Raw genomic sequence first — 27503 nt, 5'->3', positions numbered from 1 at the left:
ATGCTAGCAAAACAACTGAAGAGAAGAGTCAATTTGTCTTATGGTTTTAGAGGTTTCAGTCCATGGATGCTCTGCCCTGTACCCGTAGGCAGAGCATCAGGGTAGTGAGGAAATGCTAGGCTGGGGCTGCTGACTTACCTCAGGGTAACTGGAAAGTAGAGAGAGAATACCAAGGTTCAAGCTGGCTAGCTTCCTCCTTCCCTGACTTTATTCCATCTGTACCCTCAGCCCATGAGATGGTGCCCCCACACTTACAACAGGTCTTCCACTCTTAGGTGGTCCTCTCTGGACATGCCTTTGTACACATGCCCAGAGGTGTGCTTTGCTGGCCTCCTAGGTGTTTCTCAATCCAGTCAAGTTGCCGGCCATGTTAGCTGTCTTAACCTGCAAAGCCTCTCCTGTGTGTGTGTATGTGTGTATGTGTGTGTCCATCTGTGCGCACATGTGTGCTGAAGTACAGACAGGAAATGTGTGTGGGGTCATCTCACGGTTGCCTTTGTGGTCTGTTTGGCCAGGAGATGGGAGGGGTGGGTGTGGCTCTTTGGGAAGTCCCAAGCTCCTCTTCCCCTTGGGTCTCCTCCTCTAGTGGGGACTGGTGGCTGTCCAACATAGGTGGTGCCCTAGGCAGTCCTCTACCTTCTCACCCTGCCCTTTCACTTCTCTTCCTCACTTGCTGGGTCTCTCCCATATTTGCTACCACAGCCTGCTTGGGGCTGACTTTCAGGCCCCTGCCATATTACCTTATTTTCTGAAGCCTCCTGGGTCCTTGTGTAGCATCATCAGGAAGGACTCAGGAAACTTCTCCCTCAGTGTCCTCTAGAGGGATCCTGTGAGCTCCACAGGCCAAGCTAGATGGGAACAGGGAGATGGGACATGGTGGGCCGGTGACCCTGGCATGTCCCTTCATCTCTTAGAGGCTCCTTTTTCTTAGATATCATTCCAGATTGAGGCTAACGTGAGTTACCTTCGTCATCTTCTGGGAGTACTTGAGACTGGAGGTGGCTTGACCTTAGCCTAGGGGGCTGAGAGGGACCTGGGCTGGTGTTTGTAGCAATTTTGTGACAGGTAGTAAACTGACTTTGTGCACTTGGAACTGCAGGGAAGGCAAAGGCTTTCCTGCTTCCAAGAGCACGGGTTGGCAGGCAGGGTCTCACAGGTGGACGTCACAGGTGGACGTCACAGGTGGGCGTCACAGGTGGGCGTCACAGGTGGGCGTCACAGGTGGACGTCACAGGTGGGCGTCACAGGTGGGCGTCACAGACTGAGCTGTAAGGGAAATAATTTAAACACACCAGACCTCACACAGTTTACTCTGGCTTAGTCCCATGGTGGACTGGAGGAGCCCACAGCCGAAGCCCACAGAACCGTGGTGGTCAGAAGTGGACACAAGTCAGGGCATGAAGGCCCTGTAGGGCACAATGGGTTCCAGTTTATAGACAGAGGGCTCTAGACAGCACCAGGATATGCTTGTTTGCTTAGTGACAGTCTCTTTCCTGCTGTGGATAGATAGTTCTGGGAGGTCCAGGTTCCTCAGTCCCAGCACAGGGCCTCTCACCTGAACACAGTAAATGTCGCCTTACCCTAGTCATCATTTACCTAGAGAAGAGTCATTGTTTCTGTGTTCCAGGTTCTGTGTCACACACAAGAGGGCTCACTGACGAGGTCCAGTGGACCATCGGGTTTGTCCTTATGGTGCAGAGCTACAGCTGGTGTCAGCAATAATAATGGCACTCATTAGCTAACTGCCATTTCTGTCTACACCCTGGGTCACTCCCATCTTGCAGAGGAGAAAACTGAGGTCCAGAAGCATCTGACTTGCTGGTCTGGAAAAAGGCAGAGTTAAAGTCCCTGACCTTCACCACCTGAAGGCTCTCTCTGGGCTCTCTGTGATCACTCGCACTATCTCTTCCCTGTCCAGTGTCTACCAGGTGGTCGTGGAGGAAGAGCGACCACGGCGCTTGCGGCGGGAGCCCGGAGGTCAGGACTGCTTCTCGGTACCTCTGACCTTTGAGACGGCCCTGGCTCGAGGCCTGGTGCACTACTTTGGGGCTGAACTTGCTGCCAGCAGCCTGCTTGAGGCCATGCCTTTCACTGTGGGTGACAACCAGACTTATCGTGGCTTCTGGAACCCACCGCTTGAGCCCAGGAAGGCCTACCTCATCTATTTCCAGGCAGCAAGCCACCTGAAAGGGGTGAGGGGCCAGTTGGGTCCTGGTGGTGTAGGCTGGGGAAGTGGGTGGTAGGGTGCGGAGCCTTTGGGAAGACCTATCACTGAGGCCTGAGGCCTGGTCCTAGACTTCTCTATAAGCTAACCCCCTTCCATTGAGCCTTACTCTACTGATCCGAGACTACTTCTCACAGATGCCCCAGTACTCCTGCTGTCCAGGCCCCCTTGCTTGCCTTCTTTTAGATGTCTCTTTTCAGAAGCCCACCTCCACCCCAGGCCCCACCTCCACCCCAGGCCCCACCTCCACCCCAGGCCCCACCTCCACCCCAGGCCCCACCTCCACCCCAGGCCCCACCTCCACCCAGGCCCCACTTCCACCCCAGGCCCCACCTCCAGAGGTCCAGGGCCCCACCTCTACCCCAGGTCCCACCTCCACCCCAGGCCCCACCTCACCCCCAGGCCCCACCTCCACCCCACTCTCCCTTCTCCCTGAGCTCTGCCCTCTTCTTTCGGTGTCTGTTCCTCAGTGCTCCAGCCCTGGATTCTCTCACTTTTTAGCAGACACCTGGATTGAGTTCCTGGCCTCATGTCCGAGTCTCCACCACTTTCCTATGCTGTCTTTGTGTCCTCCGATTTCACTGGGCTTAAAGCACAGCTCTGTGGAGTGTCCTTAGTTAACACTTTGCAGCTGACATGTGAGCCCTGACTCAGAACGAGCGTTTCTGATCTGTGGTGTGTGCGTTTGGCTTTTGTGTCTCTGAGTCCCTTTATCTGTACTTCCAGGAAACCCGACTGAACTGCATCCGAATTGCCAGGAAAGGTGAGTCCACTAGGTATCTTCAGCCCTACCCAGGCCTGGCCTCTTATCCATTCAGCTCCAGGGAACCCAGGGCTAAGAACGCGGACAGGACTACGTGAGCATAATAAGGCTGCGATTGGCTGTAGTCAGGAAGGGCTTCCCGTCCTGGCCCATTTCAATGGCTTCTTCTCTCAAGCCGGACAGCAGGCAGCCTCTCCCACCCTTTAGTGATGGAAGGGACACTTGACAGAGACAGGGACCAGCTTGTAGAGAGAAAGCCATTGAACTTGTGTCTTGAGGGTGATGGTGACTGGTCCCTGGTTCTGGGGAAAGACAGACGGAGACCGACAGGGAGACTGTGATGCGAGTCCCTCTTCTAGACACGGGCTGTGGTTGGTTACATCTTGGGATGTATCATTTGTGACATAGATACTTTACCCATTCCATCACCTGGCAGGTGGGCAAGAGGGTAGTTCCGAAGGCCCCGGGTGCCCTCAGTTCTCGGAAGATCCTAGGGGAGGCCCTAGCGAGGCTGAGTTGAAATATGAAGGGGGGCTGTTGGCTGAGAGGTGGGGTTAGGAGATCCAGCCCTGGTTGAACTGTGGAGCAGTGCCTGATGAAGAACTGGGCCTCTGCGCATGCGTGTTGGTGCAACCTGTTTGGGGCCTCGGTACTCAGATCCTGGCCTGGGTGACCTTTGCCCCTTTGCTTCTCTGTCCTCTTTGTTCTCCCCAGCTGCGTGTAAGGAGAGCAAGCGACCCCTCGAAGTGTCCCAGAGATCGGAGGAGATGGGGCTTATCCTGGGCATCTGTGCAGGTGGCCTTGCCGTCCTCATTCTCCTCCTGGGGGCCATCATTGTCATCATCCGTAAAGGGTGAGTGGGACCAGTGCCCTGACCTACTGGGGGCCCCTACACTTGGAAAGCCTGCTGGGCATAGAGGAGCGATGGCTGGGGTTGGTAGAGCAGCTCGTCTGGTGGCAAAGTATGTGGAGGGTTGCCAGCCTGGGCACTGGGCCTGTGGATTAACACACACTGGGCAGTGGGAGTCAGAGACTCAGCAAAGGGCATTGTTGTGGCTGGAGCACAGGTCTGGCTGGTGCCAGGTACCACTCTCCAGGAATGCATATTCTGCTTGGTGCCAAGGAGCTGTGTTGGAAGCAGGCACTGCTCTCCTTTGCCTACAGGGGCTGTTCCAATAGGAAGGGATAGAGACTCCCTGACTGGGACTTGGCCCTCTAGCCAGGGTATCTGCCCTGACTGACTGTGCAGGCCCAGAGCCCCTGAGTGGGAGAACTGCCAGGGGGTTGATGGACATCTTGTCTAGTGATTAGAATGGTTTTAAAGCACAGAGCATGTCAACACTGACAACCTCCCTCACTATGGTGAGTGCTTGCCTAGCACACATGAAGCCCTAGGTTCAGTGCCCAGCCTGGCATAAACCAGAAATGATGTCAAACATGTAACATTCCAGAGATGGATGGAGGAGGATCAAAAGTTCAAGGCCGTCTTTGTCATCTCTACTGTGTACTGGGTTGCCTGGGTTACCTTGTTCCAAAACAAGACAAAAGATCAAAGCAACAAAACAACCCCCCCCCCAACCTCCAGAACACAGTGCATCAAGCAGAGTTGGAGGCAGGGTGGGAACTCCTGAGACCCCTCTGCCTGCAGCCACATTCTCACCAGGCACGTCCAGACCATGGTGGCTCGAGCACCTTAACTGAGCCCTAGAGGTGTCAGTGGACCTGCCCAAGGTCACCCTAGGAGCCAGAGGCAGAGCCAGCCTCTTCCTTCCCCATGTGGACTCTGGCTTCTGTAGCTCCTGCTGCTGCCAGGCTGGGCACACGCAGGCTGGTTGGCAGAGGCTCTCTGGGCTGCCAGGAGTAGATAAGTAGGATCCAAGGAGCTGGGACAAAAAGCTGGCTAGGGCCATCAGCAATGGAGATAGGCTGTGCCCGTGGAATGGAGAGTGTGTGTGTGGGATGGCCTATCCTGGGCTCAGGCTCAGATTTTTCTTTTTCTTCTGAAGTCTCAGAAGAGTGTCTTGAGACACAGTATTTTTAATGATCACTTAATGAGGAATGACTGTGTGCCAGGAGCGTTAGTTATTGAGTACCCAGAATGTGCCAGACGAGGTTCTGGCACTTGGGATCTATCCTAGAACATTTCCTTCTTGGATCCTGACAAACAGCAGGTCTGACTCCCTTTTCACCGACGGAGAAGCTGTAATTAAAGTGAGTTGCCCGTGTCACTAGGTAAAGTGATAGGGCTTGTTCTGAACGCAGGCCTCGTTAGAAATGGGCAAACCTCACTGGGGCTCCTTGTCAATGGCAGGTCTCTGCAGTTGTGCCCAGCAGAGGCCGAGAGGGCCCTGTAAGTAGGGTTCAGGTATAGAAGGCTGTTGTTCAGGGGGACTGCCGGAGTGTGTTTGAGTTCCTAGGAATCTCCCCTTTGGGGAGAGAATGGGCTATGTGGCATATCACCCTTTCTCCTTGCAAACAGAGCCTCCGGTCAGGACAAGGTGGGTCACAGATGTAGTCAGCATGTCACTAGGAGACAGCCTCCATTAGAAGTCACTAACTCATTTATCAACACCTGTCCAGGCTGTCTCCGATGCCCCTAAGACCATTTTCTTCCCCAGCACTGGCGCTTTGCTCTTTCCACTGCGTCCCATCATTGTGTCCCCGGGTCCTGTCCTTGGGGAGCCAGCATACTCCTCAGTTTGCATTTTGGAGTGGGTTGGAACAGAGCAGGATCTGAACAGGTTCCAGAACAGCCTGTGTTATAAACATCAAAATGGACATGGTAGGGGGTATGGTACCAACCCCTGGGATTGATGGAACCTTGGGAGGGAGTTCCTGGGCAAGAGTCCTGAGACAAGAATTCTGAGATGGGGGACTCTGGCTTTTGCCATGATAACCTGTGACTTAATGTTCTCATCTGTGAAATGGGATTTTTTTTCAGTGCTGGAGAGTTAGCTCTGAGCCTTGAGCACACTAGGCAAGTATTTTTTTACCAATCAGCAGCAATCTTAATTCAGTGTGAAGCTTTTCGTATTCACGTTGAGTGTCCAGTGAGAGGGTGGCCTAGTTCCTTAGTGAGCCCCATAGACAGGGTCAGTCAAGGTGGGAAGAGTGAGCCCTAGGCTTGCCTAGATGTCTTGCTGGGGGCTCTCTATCCTGCTGGGGTTTCTTCACTCTGCCTCTCCTTGTCCTTAGCTAGACTCTTTCCCAGGCTGAGGTGTATGCTTGGGGCTGCCTGCTTAGGGACTTTGGAGACTGCAGAGAAGAGTCTGAGGGTAGAGGCTGTCTCTGAAGGCCAGAGAAGGCATGGATGAGGGAAAGTTCCTTTGAGTGTTTGAATCTGTTGTCTGTGTGTGCCAGTGTGCTTCTGTGTGTGAATGTATGTGAATCTATCTGAGTGCATCTGGTTATGTGTGAGTGTGCATGTGTGCGTGTGTTTGTCTCTGCACGTACATAGTATGTGCAAAAGCTGTACATCCCTCAGACTCTTTGCCTACCTCTGCAAGCACACACAGGGAAGATTCTGGAAGGGCTTTTAGCCCAAGCTTACAGTGACTACATCTGGTCAGCCTTCAGACTGAGGATGTCCCCTTGACCTGCGTGGTCTCTTCCTCCTGGGGCGGAGGGGTGGGTGGGAAGTCTGGTAACATTGCTGTTTCTCTTTGCACGCTGCCAGGAGGGACCGCTATGCCTACTCTTACTACCCGTGAGTAGTTCTGACCGCCCGAGGCTCCCAGGGCCTGCCCTCCCCACCACCCTCTCCTTCTCTGGCTTTGTCAGTGTCCGCCTCTTTCCATGGCCCACTCTCCCTCCTGGTATTGCTCCTCTACCACAGCACTGCCTCTAGAGCGAGCTGGCTCTGTATTCCTCCTGGCTATCCTGCAGCTCACAGCACTTCTCTGGACTTCCATGACCCTCTCCAATGAGGTGCACCCCACCCTCCAGCTTCCTGAACCTGTCCCCTACCCTGCTGGTTCCCAGCACCAGCCCCCACTTTTCCTCCCTTCACTCCAAGGAATTGCTGACATGGCTGCTTTCCCTCCTGTGATTTTGTGCAGATAATTTTTGAACCTAAATTCAGAACTTTTGAGCGTGTGCATTAAATTCCATTTGCCTCCTCTCACACCGAGATCAGCCGGAGGCCAGTGGAGTCAGGTGTCTCTCCCCCCCCCCCCCCACAGCCCCTGTGCTCTGTCTCCTGTGGACCTGATGGGTTTGATTTTGTAATTTTTCCAAGGAGGCTGACAGCCCCTAGCTTGGAATAGAGCCTTGTGGTGCACCACTGGAGACGGCCTTCTAGGCCAGTATCCACTCACTGAAGGGTTCTCTTGGGTCTCATTGTTCAGCTTGGCAGGGTCTTCTCAGCCTCCACATGGGTCCTAGGACATTTCCATGGGGCCTTTTTGCCCTTTCAGCCACCGAGAGGCACAGCTGTGCTCTCTGCGTCTTATCGTCCCTAAGTGCCTGGGAGTCACAGCTGGCCGTTTGCTCCAGTGAAGGGTCCCAGGCAGGGCTTCTCTCTCTCTCTCTCTCTCTCTCTCTCTCTCTCTCTCTCTCTCTCTCTCTCTCTCTCTCTCTCTTCCCCCACTGCACTCATTTGCTGGCCAGGCAGGTGACAGAGTTCCACAGTGGGTGTACCCTGGGAGGCCCCTGAGCTGGCAGAGCCCTCAGAAGGCCTGGAGGAAATCCCAGGCAGGGATCTTGTGGGAGGCGAGTGCTTGGGGCTGTATGGGTTAATCTTTTGGTTTGTGGGATGGTGGCTCTGTAGTGGTACCTAATTAAGCCAAGTGAATGGCTGTCTCCTGAGACCTTGGAGGCAGGAGGGATAGGGAACAAGGTCCCCGCTCATGGCTGCAATTGGCCCTTCCACATCTAAAGATGCTTTTGCAATGCTGCAGACTCCCAGGCTCTGAGAGCTGGGTCTCCTCTCCCACCTCTGGGTGCTGTGGACCTACCCCCAGTACAGGGTCTTGTCCCCTTCTGCAGGAAGCCAGTGAACATGACGAAAGCCACGGTCAACTACCGCCAGGAGAAGACTCACATGATGAGTGCCGTAGACCGCAGCTTCACAGATCAGAGTACTCTGCAGGAGGATGAGAGGCTGGGCCTGTCCTTTATGGATGCTCCTGGCTACAGCCCTCGGGGTAAGTACCGGCCCTCTCAACCCCCAGGCTCACAAGTCACAGGAGTCCTGCCGAGGCCATCCCACCTCCAGTGTGTCAACATTGGCCCAGAAATCCAGAGCATACACAAGATGTATTGGCACTGTGCTTGGAGAGGCTGAGAGGAACTCTGCCAGAGCAGCAGTGAAGGTGAAGGGCATACCTTCACCTCTTTTTTGGTACCTATTGTTTGCCAGATTGGGATCCAGTAGCTGGGGGCAATGTGTGGAGACAACCAGCCCATAGTGACTCATGCAGACCTGGACTGGCCTCTGGAATCTCTTCTTTATAAGGTTGTGTGACCTAGGGCAAGTCACTTCATTAGGCTCTCTAGATGTCTGTTTCTCCACGTATTAAGTAGAAAGAAGGTCATCTCTGCTGGCTGACCGGTTCTCCACAGGGCCACTATGATGTACAGATGAGATAGTGTTTGTAAATTGCTTGGTGCTGTGTGTCCAGATTGCCAGAGCAGTCCAAGAGTGAGTCAGCTGCTAACAGCCCTTAGCTGCTCCCATCTCTCGTCCTTTTACTTTATTTATTGTTGATTTACACAAAAGGAAATAGGGAATGCCACCGAAACCCTCTTTATGCCCAAAGTCATAACTGTACCAAGTACCAGTGAACCACGGGCATTCAACTAGGCACTGTAACAAGGTGATGCTTCCAGCTACCCCCCCTTGCATAAAGACTCCCCTGAAATTTGCGTTCACAATTATCTGGACTTTTTTTCTTAAAAGATTTATTTATTTTTATTTTATGTGTGTCTATCTATATGTGTATATATGCATCCTGTGATTGCAATACTTGAGAAGGACAGTAGAGGGCGTTGGAACCCTCTGGAGCTGGTGTGGGTGCTGGGAACAGAATCTGGGTTCTCTGGGAAAGCAGCTTGTTCTTGGGCTGGGAGGTAGTACAGGGGCAGAGTGCTTACCTAGCTCATAGGAGGGCCTGGGTTCAAACCTCAGCACCGCCCACCAAAACAAACCAACAACACCCAAGAGCAGTGAGCTCTTGACATCTGAGCCATGGCTGCAGTCCAGCTATCTCTCTGTCTGTCCTTTAAAGGGCAGCTATACTCCACATACATACTCCCCGAAGAGCACATTGCATATTTGACTCATTTTCTAGCTAGCGTCACGTTCTCATCTTTGCCCACGTAAACGTCTGACTTGGCCGAGGTTCATTGACTGTTGTCTGATGTATAGTTTTCCACTGTGTGACACAGTTGTGTTCTTTGTGACATTCACTTGTTGGGCTTCTGGTTTCCCGTTACCACAGCAAGGCTGCTGAGAGCCCTGTTACACAGGCCTTTAGACACTCCTGCGTGTGGGAGCCTCCAAGCAGACTCACTGGATGATGAAGTACTCCTTCAACCTCCGCAGACAGGGCTAGGACGTTCCCAAGGCAGTTTGCTTCGCCCCTTCTGCTGTAAAAGACTGTTGCTGTACATCAGGATTAAAATTCGCCAGCCTCCTTCCCGTTGTGGGGCTGGTTTGTATGGAAGGGTGATTTTCTATAGTTCCCATTTGCATTTCTCCCAGTGCTAATGAGGTTGAATACATTTTCCAGTCATGATTGGCATCCAGGCCTCTTCCGTGAAATGCCTGCACATCTTTCACCTCATTTTCTGTTAGGTTTTTTTCTTTTTCTTTTTTTGGTTGCTTTCTTAGTGGTTTTTAGGAGTTCTTTATATATTCAGGATAATAGTCATTCGTCACATATGAATTGCAAATATCGGTTCCCAGTTTGTAGCCCATCTTTCCAGGTTATTTATAGCATCTTTGGAGGAATAGGAAAGTCTTTATTTTAATGTCCCCATATTCGTCAGTCATTTCGTCTGTGACTTCTGCTGTCTGTGTTTCCTTAGAATTTTTCTCAGGGACTGGGAAGATGACTCTGTCCATAAAGTGCTCGCTGCACAAGCATGAGGACCCGAGTTCAAGCCCCAGGACCTACCTTTAAAAGGCCAGGCACAGGTGGGAGAGATGGTTCAGCCACTAAAGGCCGGGTACCTGAGGGTCGATGGCGCTCACTGTCCAGGTAGCAGAGCCTAAGTGGTGAGCTCTAGGTCCAGAGAGAGACTAGTCTTGAAAGATAAGGTGGAAAGTGATAGAGGAAGACACCCAAGGTTGGCCTCTGTCTTCCATATGCATGTCTACTGGAGCCTGCTCATACATGTGTACCCGCCCCAGCCCCGCCCACAGCCCCGCCCACAGCCCCGTGGTGAGCCCCACCTTCAACCCTACCCTCAGTCCCGCCTACAAGAGAGTGTGTGTGCACACGTACTGTGCGGGGGTGGAGGGTGGGGGGCTGGGGGGAGGGGGCGGACGCGCACGCGCGCGCGCGCACACACACACACACACACACACACACACACAGACACACACACACACACAGAGGCATACACATGCGTCTTTAACCTTTTTTAAAAAAACCCTTTGTTCCCTCAAACTTCATATCTTCCAATTCATATTTAAATCTTTCTCTGGAATCTATTTTTGTGTGTGGTGCGAATTAAGGGTTTTCTTTTATTCACAGGGATAACGAGCGGTTTCTGTATCATTTTCTTTCTTAAAAATTTTGTTTTGATTCATTCTCTGTGTATATAATGTGGGGTGGGGGAGGGGGTGGAGGAGCTCGAGCCGCTGCAAACATATGGAGGCAGGAGGACAACTTTTCAGAGTCTACGTTTAGGTGGGTTTGGTGGATCAAACTTGGGTCACCAGGTTTGTGTGGCAAGCACGTTTGCCTGCTGAGCTAGCTCGTGAGCCCCTCACTCTACTAATTTACAAAGCGGTCCCTGTCAGTCTTTCACGGTTCCCTAACGTGTGGATTGGTTTCTAGCTTTCGTCTATTAGATCAGTTTTCTGATTCCTGGGCTGAAGTCACAGGATACTCACAGCTGTCTTGGGGTCTAAGACATGCCCACCCCCTTTACTCTCCAAGGCTTTTGTCCTCAGTCTCTTGGTTACAGATTTTAGAATCGTATTTTCAGGTGGCTTCACATCAGATCCATGGGTCAATTTTAAGACGCCATCTTTCCCCTCATGAATGCCGTATATGGGCATGATCCATATCACCTTACTTATTTACATCTTCCATACCTGAAAGTATTTTCCTCCATAAAAGCTGTTGTCCATCTTTGGTGAACTGCATCTTCAGGGCCCTTAATTTTTGCTACTGAGGATTGAACCCAGGGCTTGGTGCATGCTAAACACGGTGTTTTACCACTAACCCGCACCATCCCTAGGTCTCTGACTTAAGAATTTAAAAATTACATTACTTACTTGTTAGTTTGTTTGCTTATTTATTTATTTATTTATTTATTTATTTGTGTGTGTGTGTGTGTGTGTGTGTGTGAGTCAGAAGACAACTTTTGGTGAGTTCTTTCCTTCTGTTCTGTGGGTCCCAGGAATTGAACTCAGGTCATCAGGCTTAGTGGCAAACACCCTTCACCTGCATCGCCACTTTATTGGTCTTGTTTTTGACTGCTATTGCACACAGTGCACTTTAAAATACCCCTTTCCCTCCCTCCCTCCATCATTTCTTTTTTTCTCTTTCTCTTTTGGAGATAGGATGTATCCCTCGCTCTCCTGGAACTCACATTGTAGATCAGCTTCGCCTTCAACTCACAGAGATCCTCCTGCCTCTGCCTCCAGACTGCTGGGATTAATGGCGTGCACTAACACTTTCCCAGCTTGGGGTTGATATTTTGATATGTGGCTTGATCTTAAATTCATACTCCTCTATGGATGTTCTTCTTAGTTCTAATGGATCTGTAGACTCTTTCAGGTTTCCCAGTGTAGTCTGACGATCTGGAGACACCAGAACTTGTGTTACTTCTAGGGCAGTGGTTCTCAACCTTCCTAATGCTGTGACCCTTAAATCCCATTCCTCACGTCGTGGTGACCCCCAACCATAAAATCATTTCATTGCTACTTCATGACTGTGATTTCGCTACTGTTATGAATCTTAATGTAAACATCTGATAAGCAGAATATCTGATATGCGACCCTAAGGGGTCGAGATCCAGGGGTTGAGAACCGCTGCTCCTTCTGTGGTTTTCTGGACATCTCCAGTGGGCACCTGTAGTATTATACTGAGTTGGAGTTCTTATAGCAGAAATCTTTGTCTTGTTTTCTTGGCCTTAAAAAGATGCTTCCAACATTGAAACATGGAGAATAGTTTGCTTAGGGTTTGAGGGTTGAAACGTCTTGTCAGGCTAACAGTTCCCTTCTGTTTTCAGCATGCTAAGTGGGTTTCAGACGAAACACTCATTAGACTTACCTGCCATGGCTGTGGCTTCCCTTTTGTTTGTTAATGAAGAGAGTGGTATTTTTTCATTTTCTAATATCCTGTATTTATTGTTCAAGAATCTTCAAGTTGTCTTTCTGGGTGAGTTCTTCCTGCAAATGGTTCTACTTTGTACTTTTCCTGTCTGGCTTTGGTATCTGATTTTTTTAAAAAATGCATTGGGTTTCTGCTTTTTTTCCTTTATCATGGAAAGTTTGACTAAGTCACTTCTGCAAAATTTGGCTGTTGTTTTCTCCATGGAAAGATTTAAATTTTCTTTTGAAAATAGATCACATTTTGCTGGGTGTGGTGATGTACACCTTTAATTCTGGCACTCTGGAGGCAGAGGCAGGCAGATCTTTTATGACTTAGAGTCCAGCCTGGTCTATGTAGTGAGTTTCAGCACAGTCAGAACTACATAGAGAGAGAGAGAGACACTGTCTCATGTCAACCAAAATAAATAAATAAATAAATAAATAAATACACTTAAGGCTTTTAAAAAAAAGAGTGAGTGTTGAGGTGGGCACAGGCCTTGCTGCTGAGTGTCATTGGAAAAGGGGGGGATGGAGGCAGGGATAGGTGGGTGAAATGGAGCTCCACCCCCAGGGAACCTAAGGATTAATTGAGACCAGAGTGACCATGGGAAATGGGGACCAGGACAGCTACCATGTAGGCGCTGGAGACTGTAAGTGTTATCAAGAGTTTTGAGAAGTTGTAACTATATCACATTTTTATATACACATTTTTCTGTGTATTATCGTGTGGGTACGGGAGTGCCACTGTGTACATGTGTAGGGGTCAGCACACATGTCGGTTCTCTCCTTTTACTGGATGTGGGCTGGCAGACTTGGTGATGGGTACCTCAACCCATGGAGCCATCTCGCCAGCCGAAGTTTTAAAATCCATGCTCAGCTTCTTTACAGGAGCCAGGCCTTCAGACTTGCTGTTTTTGAGTCACTTTTGATTTTTTTATATGTCTATAGAACTATCATGCGTGTATCTGACAGTGACACACTTGACGTTCCATTATCGAGCCTGATGTACGCCCGTTTTCTGTTTGTCGTCTGCCTCCATGAACTCTCACCGTTTTACATTGCTTAGTGGTGATTATCAACCTTCATGTTACAAAAAGGAGGAGAAAGGAGTGCTGTGGTCCCCGTGGGCAAAGGGCCCACTGACGTGAAGGGAGCTCTGCGTAGAGCATGTCATACATACATAGGGCATGCTGACTCCTCCTGTAGCCCCTGTATTATACAAGGACTCTGGGGCTAGTCCACCCCCAGCCCCATGCAGCACACACAAGTGCTGGCCATTCTGAAAGATGTGTGCCCAAATTGTGGCTCTGCTACCTCTGACTATGTGACCTGGGCAAGTGATTTCCCCTCTCTGAGCCTCTTTTTCTTCACATTTTTGCTCATTTATTTGTCATCGTGATAGGTCTCAGGTAGCCCAGGCTGGCCTCAAAGTCCTTGTATAACTCAGGGTGACTCTTCCCTTCCAGTGACTCCAGGTTATAACAGCTAGAAAACCTCCAAGGCTGGAGCTGAGGCTTAGAACCCCTTCGTGCTTCGTCTACTCGCTGTCTGTTGGATAGCCTCCTGTTTCTTGTCTTTTCCAGACATCAGAGACCCAATTTTGGTTTACAACAGAAAAACCATGTTTATCTATTAGATCTTCTCAGGGCCCTTATAAATAAAAGTTGCTTCAGGAGGAATGGTTTATTTTGGGCCGTTTCACTGGCTTTAGTTCCTCCGTGTGAGAAGGGTGCAGTGGAGAAGAACCTCGCACACCAGACCACCAGGAGCAGAGGTGTTGCCTGCCCATGCTGGCTTGCTCCCTCTTCCTCCTCACCAGGACCCCAGCCCGTCTCCATCCCGTCCCACTTGCAGCACTGGGCTTACAGGCATGTGCTTCCATGCCCGGCTTTCTCTGTGTGGATCAAACCTCCAAGACAGGTGCTTACCCATGGAGCCTCTCCCTAGCCCCTGGGATCAATCAACCTGCTGGTGGATGAGCAGGCTGATCCTTGGGGCGGAGCTTGGGATGGGGTGGGAAGTACTTCTCTAATCCCACAGCAAAGAGAATGGAGACCTGGCTTCTCTGAGCCCAGGAAACCAGGTCATGGCCCAGGATCCCATCCTTTGCAGCAGTTGTTCTAGGGTTCATCTGTAAGGTGACTGGATTCAGCTTTGGCTTCACATCAGGGTTTCAGCCTGGTTTTTGGTCATCGGAAATGGACTGCACCTATGTGCCTGCTGGTCATGTGGGCCGATTGAACTCTGTGGATGAGCTGTCACTCTCCTGTCACTCTTGTTTGAGTCTCTTCCTACCTGGTGATCACTTAGTGAGCCATTGACTCTGTGTCTACAGCAACCCCCTGAGCTCCCCATCCTCCTTGATGATCCGAGTTCTTTGAACCAGCAGAAATCTTTTGTGTATGCCTGTGTGTGTGTGTGAGAGTGCACGTGTGTGTGTGCGTGCACACATGTCTGTCTGTCTGTCTGTCTGTCTGTGTATGTATTTGTGTGTATGTATGTATTCATGTATATTTGTACATATATTTGTGTGTGTGCATGTATATACGTGATTTTTTTTTTGTGTGTGTAATGTGTGTGTATTTGCATTTGGAGGCCATAAGTTGACATCAGGTATCTTCTTCAGTTACTTCTGAGAGGTCTGTTGCCAACCCTGTAGTTCACCATTAAGCTAGACTGACTACTGAGCTGCCAGGGATCCCCCTGTCTCTGCCTCACAGTGCATGGCACTGTGCCTGGATTTTTTTTTTTTACTTGAGTGCTGGGGATTGAACTCAGGTCCATGAGGTTTGTGTAGCAAGTGCTTTGCCAAGCCATCTCTCCAGCCCCAGAAGTCCTTCTTGAAGTCTCATATGTTGTCCACTTGCATAGTTGTGGCTGCTTTTTGGAACTGGCTTTGTAGGCTGGACCAACGTCTTTCAATGGAGAAGGACCAGGTGTTCAGTCTGCCAGCTGCCCTGGCTTTCGGGGACTCAGGGACTCCCTTTCCTAGAAACGGCTAACAATGCCAGCAGTTGCCGTGGGTGGCGCTGCTTGGTGCCAGGCTCTGAATGCCCCTTCTATGCTGTCTTATTTAACAGTTACACTGCCATGTTGAGCAGAATCAGTTTTTACTTCATTTGGCATGTAGAAGTGGAAGTTCAGACAGACTAAGTAGCATCCTTAAGGTCATATGTGGAATTGGGATTTGATCTGAGATCTGTCTAACTCCAGACCCTCTGTCAATCTGTACTGCGGCCCCCTGAGGATGTCTCAAAAAACACAAAGAGCCCAGTTTTGTTGAGAAACGTGAAGTGGCCCTCCTTCCATCATCTCTTGAATATTTCAAATGCACGCAGACATGTTGGGAGCTCTGAGAGGTCTTACAGGGAAGATACCTATTTATTTTTGTTTACATCAGAATTGGAAAGACTCCTTTATATACAGATTTCGTCCTCTCTTTATCTAACTTGTATGCATTTGTGTGTATATAAATGTTCATATATGCAGTTGTATGTTCAGGTAAGCCTGCAAATGTATATGTATGTGTAAGTGTTCACATGCCTGTACACATGTGCATAAGCACTCATGTGTGACACATGTGTGGAAGTGTCCATGTGTGCATGTACATGTATGTATGTAAGTGTTCATGTGTGCATGCACGTGAAGTGTATGTGTGTGTGTGTGTGTGTGCGTGTGTGTGTGCATGTTCGGGCATACACATGTCTTGCATATTTACTATACTTACCACTATGACATGAGTCCTGTCTTCCCTCTTTGGATCTCAGCTTCCCTGTCTGTAAGATTAAGGGTGTGGAGGGAGCCTCTGACTACATGATGGTAACTGACCAGTTAGTTCTACAGCTGTCAGTCACCAGGACTCAGGATCAAACACAGGAGACAGTTGTTCTCTGTTAAACTGGACACTCTTTAGGACTAAGGCTGCTGAGAGGAGTATGGCCAAGTAGGAAGACCCTGCCATGGCCTTGAGGTCCGACCTGAAAGCAGTTTGCAAACCTTGGCATAGGATGCTGAGGGGTGGTCTCCCTGACCTGGCTGGGTTCTGGGGAGTGGCCTGAGCATCTTGCATTTATCTTCTCTGTGAGTCCCTAAGGTGGAGCATAGGTCCACATTGGAGAAGGCTCCAGGGGTCATTTTGGCTGAGACATGGGGGATACATTTGAGTTCTTGGGGCATAACGGCTAGGAAAGGAAAGGTATTGAGGGATCAGCGTGCAGGAGGCACAGGGAGGGAAGAACAGGCATCTGCTAGAGACCCCTTCACAATCCCTGCCAGGCCAGGCTAGTGAGAAATGTGAAGCACAGGTCTCAGGTCAGCCATGTAGCCTTTGCTGAGAGGAGATAGGAGACACACAGTGAGGGAAGCACCAGGTAGGAGAAACACTGGCTGCTTTCCTCAGCCTTAGACCCGAGCTTTGGAACCAGTGTGGGATGTCTTTGGGGCTGCTGATTCTAAGTGCTAGAGAGGGAGTGTCTGTCTGGCAGGATCTGGGGTCTGTGGAGCCCCCTTGTCTGGGCCACTACCTTGTCTGACAATGGAAATGTTGGCTCAGGAGAAACGCTCTATTCAGGTGCCTGGCAGCATTGCTGGTGGAGGGGCGGCTGCGCAAGCTAATTTTGCATTGCTCGTCTTTGAATGGGGGTAATTGCTGGGAGTTGCCAGTGTTCCCTGGAAGGGAGGGTTGACATGTCCAGGGCTCTGTGAATGCTGCCCGTGCAGGTTGAGCAGTGAAACCTGGCAGAGTGGTGTGTGACATTGTCATGGGGTCACAGAGTGACGAAGCCATGAGGACCTTATGGATTACCTCAGTAGACCTGCTTGTTTTGTAGATGGAAAACCTAAGATACGGAAAGGAAACACTTGCGGGTGCTCATCCCGGGGCGGCCGTGCTAAGCTTGACTCTAAGGAATGGCCCAGCCACCCTCCACGTTGGCTGTGCTCCCTGGCTCCAGGGGTATCTTACCCTGAGTATGCATATATGTGAGAGTCCTTTTCCCTTCCTGCAGGAGACCAGCGAAGCGGTGGTGTCACGGAGGCCAGCAGCCTCCTGGGGGGTTCTCCTCGGCGCGCATGCGGCCGGAAGGGCTCCCCGTATCACACGGGGCAGCTTCACCCCGCAGTGCGCGTGGCGGATCTTCTTCAGCACATCAATCAGATGAAGACAGCTGAGGGCTACGGCTTCAAGCAGGAGTATGAGGTGGGCGGGCCCGCCCTCCTCACTGTGCAGGAAACTCCCAGGCCAGCTCTGGCTGGACCCGTACCCTGACAGTCCCCAAGGCAACCTAACACTTTGACCTTAACTCTGACCTCCACTCTAAGCTCTGAGCGTCTGGCTGTTCACTGTTCCATCTCATGTCCACCCCGATCACGAGTCTTATCCTGTCTCTGGTTAGAGCCACAGCAATGCTGACCTTGGCCTAACCCCAGTCTGCCATTAACTCCTGACCTTCATCTGACTGGATTCCAGCCACCCTCATCTGGATACCAGCACTCCTTCCACTTAAACTTAATCTCAACCTTAATGTAGATTGTTTACTCTTTCCTCTCGTCCCAGTTCAGACTCAGGGTTCTGTATCCTAACCTCTGTGAACTCTGACCTCCCTCCGCACACACCTGGCCCTTAGGGTGCCCCACTCCCTCCCTGCCTGTGTCATTCCCCTCCTGGGGAGGGGTGCAGAGAGTCTTGGGCTCTCTCTCTTCCACTGACTACCACTTTCCCGTTGGCAGAGTTTCTTTGAAGGCTGGGATGCCACCAAGAAGAAAGACAAGTCCCATGGCAGCCGACAGGAGCCGGTGTCCGCCTGTGAGTTCCGGGAAAGGGGCCGGACTCACAACGACAGGAGGAAGTGAGGAAGGGGGAGCATGGCCAGAGCATGCTCCAGGTAGTCTTGTCTCAGAGACACAGCGTCCTGGCCACTGTGACGACGCTACAGTGCATTGCAGTACAGTATCTTAGAGATGAGGGAGCAAGTTTGGGAGGTCGAGACCTCAGCTAAAGGTCACATAGCTAATTGCAGCTCGTCTTCCTCAGTTCCATACTCTAATCCTTGGCTCATCCTCATGGGGCTCAGAGTTCATTGGTGGGCTCTGAGCCCTTATAAAGGTCACCTGGCATTCCTACTTGACACTTGCCCTAGTCTTCAGGAGATCTCCTCCAGGCTGTGTGGCGCAGCATGCTCTGCTACTGTTCACAGATGGTCGACACCATGTGAAACTCCACTCGATGCTGGGAGACCCCGACGGCGACTACATCTCTGCCAACTACATAGACGTGAGTGCCTAGCCCCGCTCTTTCTGCTTATCTGTCCCTGTCCCCACCAGAGAATAAATGAGGATCTGAATGGCTGAGTTGCGTTTGGTACCAGGGAATGCAGAGATGGGGAGCTGAGAATGGGTGTTGGCCTTCAGGAAAGCATCCTGAGGGCTGTGCTCACCCATGGGGAGGTAGAGCAACGTCTGGGGGCAGACAGGGAGCCTGAGGGATGGGAGGAGCTTAGCCTCAGCATCGGAAGAGGGATTCTCATGGTTTCCATAGTGAAGCTGAAGAGGTTATGCAGGGCTAGATGGTGAAGGCCTTGGGTGTCAGCCTAAGGACTTGGGCCAGCTCCATGGGCCATCAGGAAGTTGTTCAAGTGTTTGGCTTTGGTTACAGTGGTCATATATAGTGAGGTGTGTTTACTGAGCACATATTGTGTGCCAGGCACAGTGATTAAACATGTTTCATGCAATCTCACATTTCATATAACCTTATCACCCTCAGGAGAGGAGGCCGGAGCTCAGAGAGGTGAAGCTACCAGTTCTAGGTCACACAGTTAGAGTGATGAAGAACAGACTCAAGCCCCAGCGTGGCTGTCCCCTCAGTCTCTGCTGCTGACCGTTTGGCTGTCCTGACATTGGATCTGGCTGGACTGAGGGGAGGGACCAAGAGAGCGCAGGTTTCCCAGGGGTGGATGGGGGTGTTGACAGGAACTGGGCAAGGCCCAGGGCTTTAACTGCATTCCGTGCAGCAAGCTGAAATTGAGAGAGCATCTGTTAATCCTGCAGGAAATGCACCAGGGCGAGAGATGAGAGCACGTGACCATTCCTTTTCCTTTTCAAATGATATACAGGTTCTAGTGGGGAAACAGATTAACATCGAAGGAAACAGTCATGGAAACTTATTTCAGATTAGCTGGGAAGTCATAAGCAAGAAAGGTGTCATATAGCCAGTTAGTGGCAAAGCCAGGGCTGGCTGGGTAGACTGTGTGGACACAGTGTGGTCACAGAGGAAGGGGAGGGACTCTCAGGTACGAACAGGGAAGTCAAAGGCCAGGGAGGAAGCCGAAATTTACCAGGGCTGAGGTCATCAGGGTCTCTGAGATATCTCTCCTCTCCCTCTTCTGTCTTCCTTCTGGAGTTGAATGCACGACCCCTGTTTCCCAGAACCCTTTGCCTTCTCCCATGCTGTTCCTTGCCTAGGGTAAGAGCCAAGCCTGGCCTCACAGACTTGGGTGGCGTGGGGACAGTGGACCTTTCTCACTGGGGTTCCACCTGGTTGATTTCTCTCAGGCCCTGACAGGGACATGCACATCCCTCTCTCTGGCCACCTGTCTCTGTTCTGCCTGCAAACTCACGACACCCTTTCTAGCCTCTCCTGTGCCCTGCCCACCTCCATTCACCTCTGGCCTAACATCTGTCTCTTTTGCTTTGTTCTGTTCCGTCACTGGAATCATTAAGATTCGGATAAACCGACAAGTAAGTATCTCTCCCGTCTCCTCCTCCTCCTCCTCCTTTTCCTCCTTCTCCTCCTCCTCCTCCTCCTCTTCCTCCTCCTCCTCCTCCTTTTTCCTCCTCCTCTCTTTCCTCCTCCTCCTCCTTTTCCCCCTCCTCCTTCTCCTCCTTTTCTTCCTCCTCCTCCTCCTTTTCCTCCTCCTCTTCCTCCTCTTCCTCCTCTTCCTCTTCTTCCTCTTCCTCCTCTTCTTCCTGTACCTTCTCCTGTCTGGTGGACTGGCTGTGCCCTCAGGCTCTCTCACAGGCTCCAGCTGTCTCTCTCTTTCTCTCTCTCCCTCCTTCCCGTTTCCTGGTACCAAACAACAGCCACCCATTCCAGCAGCCTGCCAGGGTCTGCTACGGCTGAAGACTTTGTCTCCCCTCTGGGAGATGTTCCCTCCCACCTTCAGCTCTCTCCATAAAAGCAGCTCTGTTGGGGTGCTGGTCACTGCTGTCACCTATCCAGCCACTTCCCGTGAGCTTCATTTCCTCTGCCCTTCTGTAGAGCTCTTGGTATGTGTAATGGGGAAGCCACCCTCTGTGGCCTTGTCTCCACTGCTGAGAGGCTGAGGCCGCATCAGTCATCTTTAAGTCCATCTCACTTGTGTTCAAATCCCTTCGTGGTCAGTTTGCTTAAAATTCAACCCCAATCATTTGGCTCCATTTAGCCCCAATTTGAATGTGCTTTTTATTTTTTTTCCAAGAAATTAATTTGAATGTCAGTTTAAAAATTGTACTGTCTCCTGGTCTTTTGAGATTTTAAAAGGGCTGAGGACAACTCAGTGGAGTGCTGGCCAAGTGTGAATGAAGGCTCGGGGTGAGACCCAGCATTATGTAAAAACTGGATGTGGTGGCCTACCGCTTTAACCCCAGCACTGAGGCAGAGGCAGGTGGATCTCTGAGTAGGAGGCCAGCCTGGTCTACAGATCGAGTTCCAGGACAGTCAAGGGCTATGTAGAGAGGCTTGTCTCAAAAAATGAACAAACAAAACAAAATAAGAAAGAAAGAAAGAAAGAGAGAGAGAGAGAGAGAGAGAGAGAGAGAGAGAGGAAGGAAGGAAGGAAGGAAGGAAGGAAGGAAGGAAGGAAGAAAGGAAGGAAGGAAGGAAGAAAATCAAGGTCATCCTTAGCTATGTAGCAAGTTTGAGGCTAACCTGTCTCAAAATAAATTAAAGAGAAAGAAAGAGAGAAATGGAAAACCCTAATTAATTTAGCCTTCTTATTTATTATAATCATCATCGTTAATCTTGGTTTTTTGAGATGGAGTCTCACTCTAGCTAGGCTGGCTTGGAACATGCTACGTAGCTGAGGCTACACTCAGATTCACACAATCTTTTGCCTTGGCCTCCTGAATGCTAGGATTATATTTCAAACTATTTAATGAGTAGTATTCGCTGCTGTTTTGTGGGTACATTTTCCATTTTATCTCCTTAAAAAAAAGATCTTTCTTTCTTTTTTCTTTTTTTAATCATTGCTAGAATTCTGTTCGTTATCAGGCTTCCAGACAGCATGGCGAGACTAACACAGGAAGTGAAGGTCCCCCGTCATGTTTGGCAGGGACAGCCAATTATCCCAGACGGGCCCCTTATTCTGAGTACAGTCACACGGGTGGTGTGTAAAATTCTCAAATGTAAAAGGCCTATTAGGTTCACAAAACACAACGGATGTGCTGAGTCCTAGCGCCCCCTGTGGGTTGTGATGAATACGGGCCCTTTATTGGCTTTAGAATTACTGGTTCTCAGTGGTAACCCATTTGCCTTTGAATCTCACCCATTTGGTTCCCTTCTGTCAGACCCGTAAGAAATACCCTTAGAAGGTCTCACTGGGCTTAATGCTGACTCAAACGCCAGGGAACAATCCTGTCACCACCAGCACCTGCCAAGGGCCAGGCACCTGGAGTACATTGCTTAATTGTGCAAGGGACCATTTGCAGATGATAGTATTAGTCTGAAAAAGGTAAAATGACATGTGTAAGGCCACAAACCAGCATTATCATTCCACTGTCCCCCAGCACCACCCTTGTAGACTCCAGCAAGGGCTCTGTGGTCCTCACACCTAATGGTGCTTCTTGGGGTATGAGGTCCAGACCTCGGAGGTGCTACTCCCTAAAGTGGAAGTGTGCAAGGCGATCTGCTCACTTAACTTCAAGATATGATCATTTAAAACGTGTATTTGTAGGGGTTTTTGGATGACCGAGTTGGTAAATGCTTCCCTTGCAAGTGTGAGGATGCAAGTTCAATTCCCAGAACCCATGTGGGGATTCATGCTTGTAACCCCAGCACTGGGGTGGGGGAGCCAGGTGGACCTTCTGGGCTGACCAGCCAGCTTAGCCTAATCGCAAAGTGTCATTCCAAAGAGAGACCCTGTCTCAAGGAGGTGGACAGCTGTCCTAAGATGGTACTTGAGGTTATAGCCTGGCTTCTACACATGTACAAACATGTACCCTCCCTGCAAGTGTAATTCCCCACATACACCAGCACACGTGTACACACATATACATGAAAATATATAATACACACATGTGCATAGCAAAACCTCTATTTGTGTCCTTCGAGTGATATCTTTAAGAATGGAGGAATTGATTCCCGTAGGCTGTCATCTGACCGCCACACATGTGAGGCGACACTTGTCCACGTACGCTCCTCCCTCCACACAAAGTAAATAAAAATGTAATGTTTTTTAAACAATGTAAATTGTGTGCTAATACACTTGCTTTGAATAGGGCTGTGTGGGGGTGGAGAGGTTCTTACCACTACTGGCGCTGGCCACTCTCCCAGGTACTCTGAGTTCAACCCACAGGTGGCTCACAACCATCTGTAATTCCAGATCTAGGGAATCTGATGCCCTCTTCTGGCCACCGCCCGTTCCTGCGTGCACACAGTGCACATGAACTCATGCATGCACATAAATTATAAATATCAAAAGAAAACAAATAGGCCTGTATGACAAGGTCAGTTGGATGACCCTGGGCCAGACTTCTCCAAAATGTAATTTTCCCACAAAGAAAGACTAGGATCCTGGGAAGGACCCTGGTGGGGTAGGGGTGGAGGTGTAGGTCTTTGAAGCTGATGATGAACCTGTGTTGGGGTGGAACTTAGGCAAATTGGGTTTGCTGGGAGCAGGGGCCCAAGCAGTTCGGGGTAACCTGCTTCAAGCTCAGTTACTTGCTAGTCCAGGTGAGCTAGTCCCTCTGACCTGCTGTAGAGATGATTGCTCAGGTCTTGGATAGGCAGCTGTACAGAGGGCAGAGCGAGATGTTTTTTGTAGGTTTTTTATAGTTTGTCACTTTGAAGAGGTTTTGGCTTTTTCCAGGGCAACTGTGAGGCTGTCCAGTTATTGTCTTCCAGTCACAGAGGGCAACAGAGGCTTAGAAAGGTCCAGCCTTGATGGCTACTTCCCTGTCCGAGGCTCTGTAGTATGGGCACTGCCAAGGAACTGGCCAGAAATGCATGTCTCCAGATCTACCCACATCCTCTGAGCCCAAGTGGGTCTTTGACGTTATCCCAGGGCTCCCTGTGTACCCAGAAGGCCAAACTGCTTTCCTGTTGTTGCGGAGACAGAGATGAATTTTACATCTAATCATTGGGATCAATGGTTTCTGTTTTGTTTTTTTGTATGCTGGGATAGAATCCAGGGTCTCCCACATGCTAGGCATGTCACCCCTGAACCTCATCCTCAGCCCAGTCAATCAGTTCTAATTGACTTCCTTTACTCCATTATTTATACCGACTAATAAGTGCTGGCACTTGTTGGAACCTGCCAACAGGGACCCAGGTCCATTAGAACCTAACACTCAGGAGGTCACTTTGAAGCCCAGCTGTTTCCTCATCCCACCCCTGCTTTTGCTGGGATTAAAGGCATGTGTACCACTTCAGAGACCTTTGAAATAACAGCTGCTTGTGGTCCTGCTTTATGCCTGGCCCAGTGACAACACTTAACCACATTACTGTTTGTGCCCTCACATCCCCTGAGGGACATCTTGTCATGGTCTACCACATGCAAGAGAAGATGGAAGCCAAGAGGAGGAGGGGGGTTTGCTTGAGGGCCACTGGGAGTGATCCTGGCAGCAGGCTCCAGGGCCCTTTGGGTTCTGAAAGCCAGGGGTCCTACATGGAAAGCCAGAGGAATTACATGGAGCTGTGTTGAGGGCCAGGGGCAGAGCTTGGTTTTTTTCTCGCACCTGCCTCCTTTGTACATTGTAAACTTTGCACGGTGTCTGTGCTGGCTTCCTGGCTGGCTCTTGTCACAGAAAGATGCAGCCTTGGGAGGAACCTTGGGACTATTTTAGCTCTGGTGCTACCTAGCCTGAGGGCTCTGGGGATAGAGAATGAGTTAGCTTTTGGCTTCTCTTTTCTGTAAGATAGAAAGTAGTGCTTGGAACAGTATGAGGCCATCACCATGACTCTGGAACTGCAGACCACTGATGCTTGGCCCGAGAGCTCTGGGGATGGAGGATGAGCTCGCTCTTGACGTCTCTTTCATGGGAAATAGACAGTAGCATTTAGACAAATAAGGGACCATCACCCGGTCTCAGAAATAATCTTCATTATCAGTAAAACAGATTTAAAAATTTCATCCAAGGGCCCAACTTGAAACCCTCTTTACTCCCGCTCCCCCCTCCCCCCTCCCCCCTCACTGCACCAGCCACAAAAGTTCTGGGTAGCTGAGGTCCTTGGGAAGTGTACCATCTATTCCAAATACCCTGACAGAAACTGGGGATTCTGCCAACCACTGGTTCTCCCACATCTGGAGTTTGGGGTGGATTATGTTTCTGGCATTCTGGGAGGAGGGCAGCATCATCCTGGGCTTCATATGTTTGCAAACCACAGTTCTGTTGTTAACTGATAACTCCTGCTTTGAGGGCTCACAGACCATCCTCCCAAGGGGAGACCCTGGTGTCTCAGCTTCACGTGTCTCTGCTTTGGGTCACACCCTCATCCAGAGGCACGAGGGCGGGAGTTTCTACAGGATGCCACTCCTGGAAGGAGGGGGACGAGGGGACTGTCTGAGGGAACAGACGTCTAATCCCTCGACATTCACTGCGCCCCATTCTCCTGTTCCAGGGCTACCACAGATCTAACCACTTCATAGCCACTCAAGGTACTTGACCCCTCAGCCTGTGGCACCCTCTCATGATCTGGAATGTCTGCTGCCTGCCTGCCTGTCTTCCCTGCCTGCCTGTCTTCCCTGCTGACCTGCTCAGCTCCTTGTCTGCCTCCCCACCTGTCTTTCTTTCCACCCCAACTGCCTGCCTGGGTCTCTTGCATGTGATTGTAGCCTTTATCCTCTCTCTGTGCCTCCCAGTACGATCGATCCATCCCAGCAACCTGGCGTGTGTATCTCTGTGGCGCTGCATGTTCAAGGGCTGGTCAGGCCCATCCTCACTGATATGGAGCATACCTCTTGGTCCAACTGGGTCCCCTCTGGTCTCGTCTCTTTTCTGCTACTGCCCCTCTCTTCACCTCTCTTGGAGGTTTGCCCCAAGGACCAAGGCTCTACTGTCCGTACAGCTCTCTAAGCCTTGCTAAGCACAGCAGACTCTGTAGCCTGGCTCTGTCCTGCTATTGCCCATTCTAGGGCTCTGCAGGCATGAAGCTGTGCTTGGTGGGGTGTATTGGGGTGAGTGAGAAGCCCCTACTGGGGTCGGGTCCTAGGAGCCTCCCAGTAAGGGGTGATGTCACTGGGCATCATGGTATGCTGGCCATGGGGGAACCCTGCTCAGGGACAGGCACCCTCTGCGCCCCCAGGGCCGAAGCCTGAGATGGTCTACGATTTCTGGCGCATGGTGTGGCAGGAGCAGTGTGCGAGCATCGTCATGATCACCAAGCTGGTAGAGGTGGGCAGGGTAAGCGGGGCTGGGGGTCGGGCTGGGGGGCAGGGTGGGCCTCATTGTTGGCTAAGAGCCCAGTGAACCCTGTGCTCTGGGGGGGTCCCAGGTCAAGTGCTCTCGCTACTGGCCTGAGGACTCAGACATGTATGGGGACATCAAGATCACGCTGGTAAAGACTGAGACCCTGGCTGAGTATGTGGTGCGCACCTTTGCCCTGGAGCGGGTGAGTGTCCTCTGTACCTCTTCCATGTAGAGCCCACAGTGCCCCAGTCTGGGAAGCACAAGGGGAGGGAGTGGCAAGCAAGCCCTTCTTGCTGGGAGTATGGCTGAGGGATGGGACGGTGACAGTTCCTGCGGGTCTCCAGTGGGCCTCTGATACGATGAAGATCTGATGACCTCCCTGTGTTGTTCCTTGCTGTGTGGGACACTGTGCTGTGAGCCCCTTACACACATTGTCTTAGCTCTAGAAAGCTCTGGGCACATGTTTACCATCAGATCCATTGTACAGTTGAGAAAAATGAGGGTCAGAGGTCAGAGGGTTTCCTCTTGTATCAGGGTTCACGGTTCCACTTAATTACTCTGTAAAATCCTCAGATGAGGGCTGGCGAGATGTCTCAGTGGGTAAGTGAATTGACCATGTAAACATGTCGACTCTGGTTCACAGTGCTCTCTTCTGTTTATATGACAACCCAGGGACAAGGTGGGTGCTGGACAGCATAGCTTGAAGCATCTGGTGGACTCAGCCAAATTCAGAATGTGTGCGCCTGTTCAGCCTTGACAGAAGGGATGGTCTTCACTGGGCCTTCATTTTCTCACCTGTACAATGGACGTTGCTACCAGCCTTGCCAAAGCCTGGAATACAGCGGGTGTCTAGTGGGTGCCGCTGGTAGCTGACTGTCACCACTGTGCTTTCCACAGAGAGGTTACACTGCCCGGCATGAGGTCCGCCAGTTCCACTTCACAGCATGGCCAGAGCATGGTGTCCCCTACCATGCCACAGGGCTGCTGGCCTTCATCCGGCGTGTGAAAGCTTCCACTCCACCTGACGCTGGGCCCATTGTCATTCACTGCAGGTGGGGACACTGGAGATCCCAAGGAGAGGGGCCCAGGTGTGGGGAGCTGGGTGGGAGTGGGGTAGGTTCACAGTCCCTAAGGAGTTCTGGGCTTGGGCTACCCTGCTTGGAGACAGATGATAGGAGAGAATGTTTCCCCAAAGCTCCCATGAACATTGGCTCTGAGGTTGGTACCTGACAGAGCTCCTTGACCAAAGCTGAGGAACCCTGGAGCCTGCAAGCCCAGTCCATGTGGCTTATTCTGGCTCCTCTGCAAGGATTCTTCCAGCTCACCAAACACCACATGGCTGTCTTCTGCCCTGTGGTCAGTCTCTCTCTCTCTCTCTCTCTCTCTCTCTCTCTCTCTCTCTCTCTCTCTCTCTCTCTCTCTCTCTC

At 50.9% G+C, this 27503-nt stretch overlaps 1 protein-coding gene across 3 annotated transcripts in view; it reads left to right on the top strand.

Annotated features, from left to right (window-relative positions):
- Ptpru (protein tyrosine phosphatase receptor type U) overlaps positions 1–27503 on the top strand; it is a 74343-nt gene that overhangs the window by 36580 nt on the left and 10260 nt on the right. For 2 of the 3 annotated variants that reach the window (XM_028759554.1, XM_028759556.1), the window contains exons 12-22: positions 1919–2192; positions 2951–2987; positions 3702–3840; positions 7974–8131; positions 17484–17674; positions 18205–18280; positions 18672–18748; positions 25289–25325; positions 25973–26070; positions 26162–26278; positions 26974–27128. In XM_028759554.1, the coding sequence (XP_028615387.1) occupies positions 1919–2192; positions 2951–2987; positions 3702–3840; positions 7974–8131; positions 17484–17674; positions 18205–18280; positions 18672–18748; positions 25289–25325; positions 25973–26070; positions 26162–26278; positions 26974–27128 (1359 nt within the window). The remainder of the gene's footprint in view (positions 1–1918; positions 2193–2950; positions 2988–3701; positions 3841–7973; positions 8132–17483; positions 17675–18204; positions 18281–18671; positions 18749–25288; positions 25326–25972; positions 26071–26161; positions 26279–26973; positions 27129–27503) is intronic. The other variant, XM_028759555.1, reaches the window with a different exon arrangement.

This window comes from Grammomys surdaster, unplaced genomic scaffold (assembly GCF_004785775.1).
Source record: "Grammomys surdaster isolate TR1022 unplaced genomic scaffold, NIH_TR_1.0 126313, whole genome shotgun sequence".
Taxonomy (NCBI): domain Eukaryota; kingdom Metazoa; phylum Chordata; class Mammalia; order Rodentia; family Muridae; genus Grammomys; species Grammomys surdaster.
This window is presented reverse-complemented; position numbering and strand designations above follow the sequence as displayed.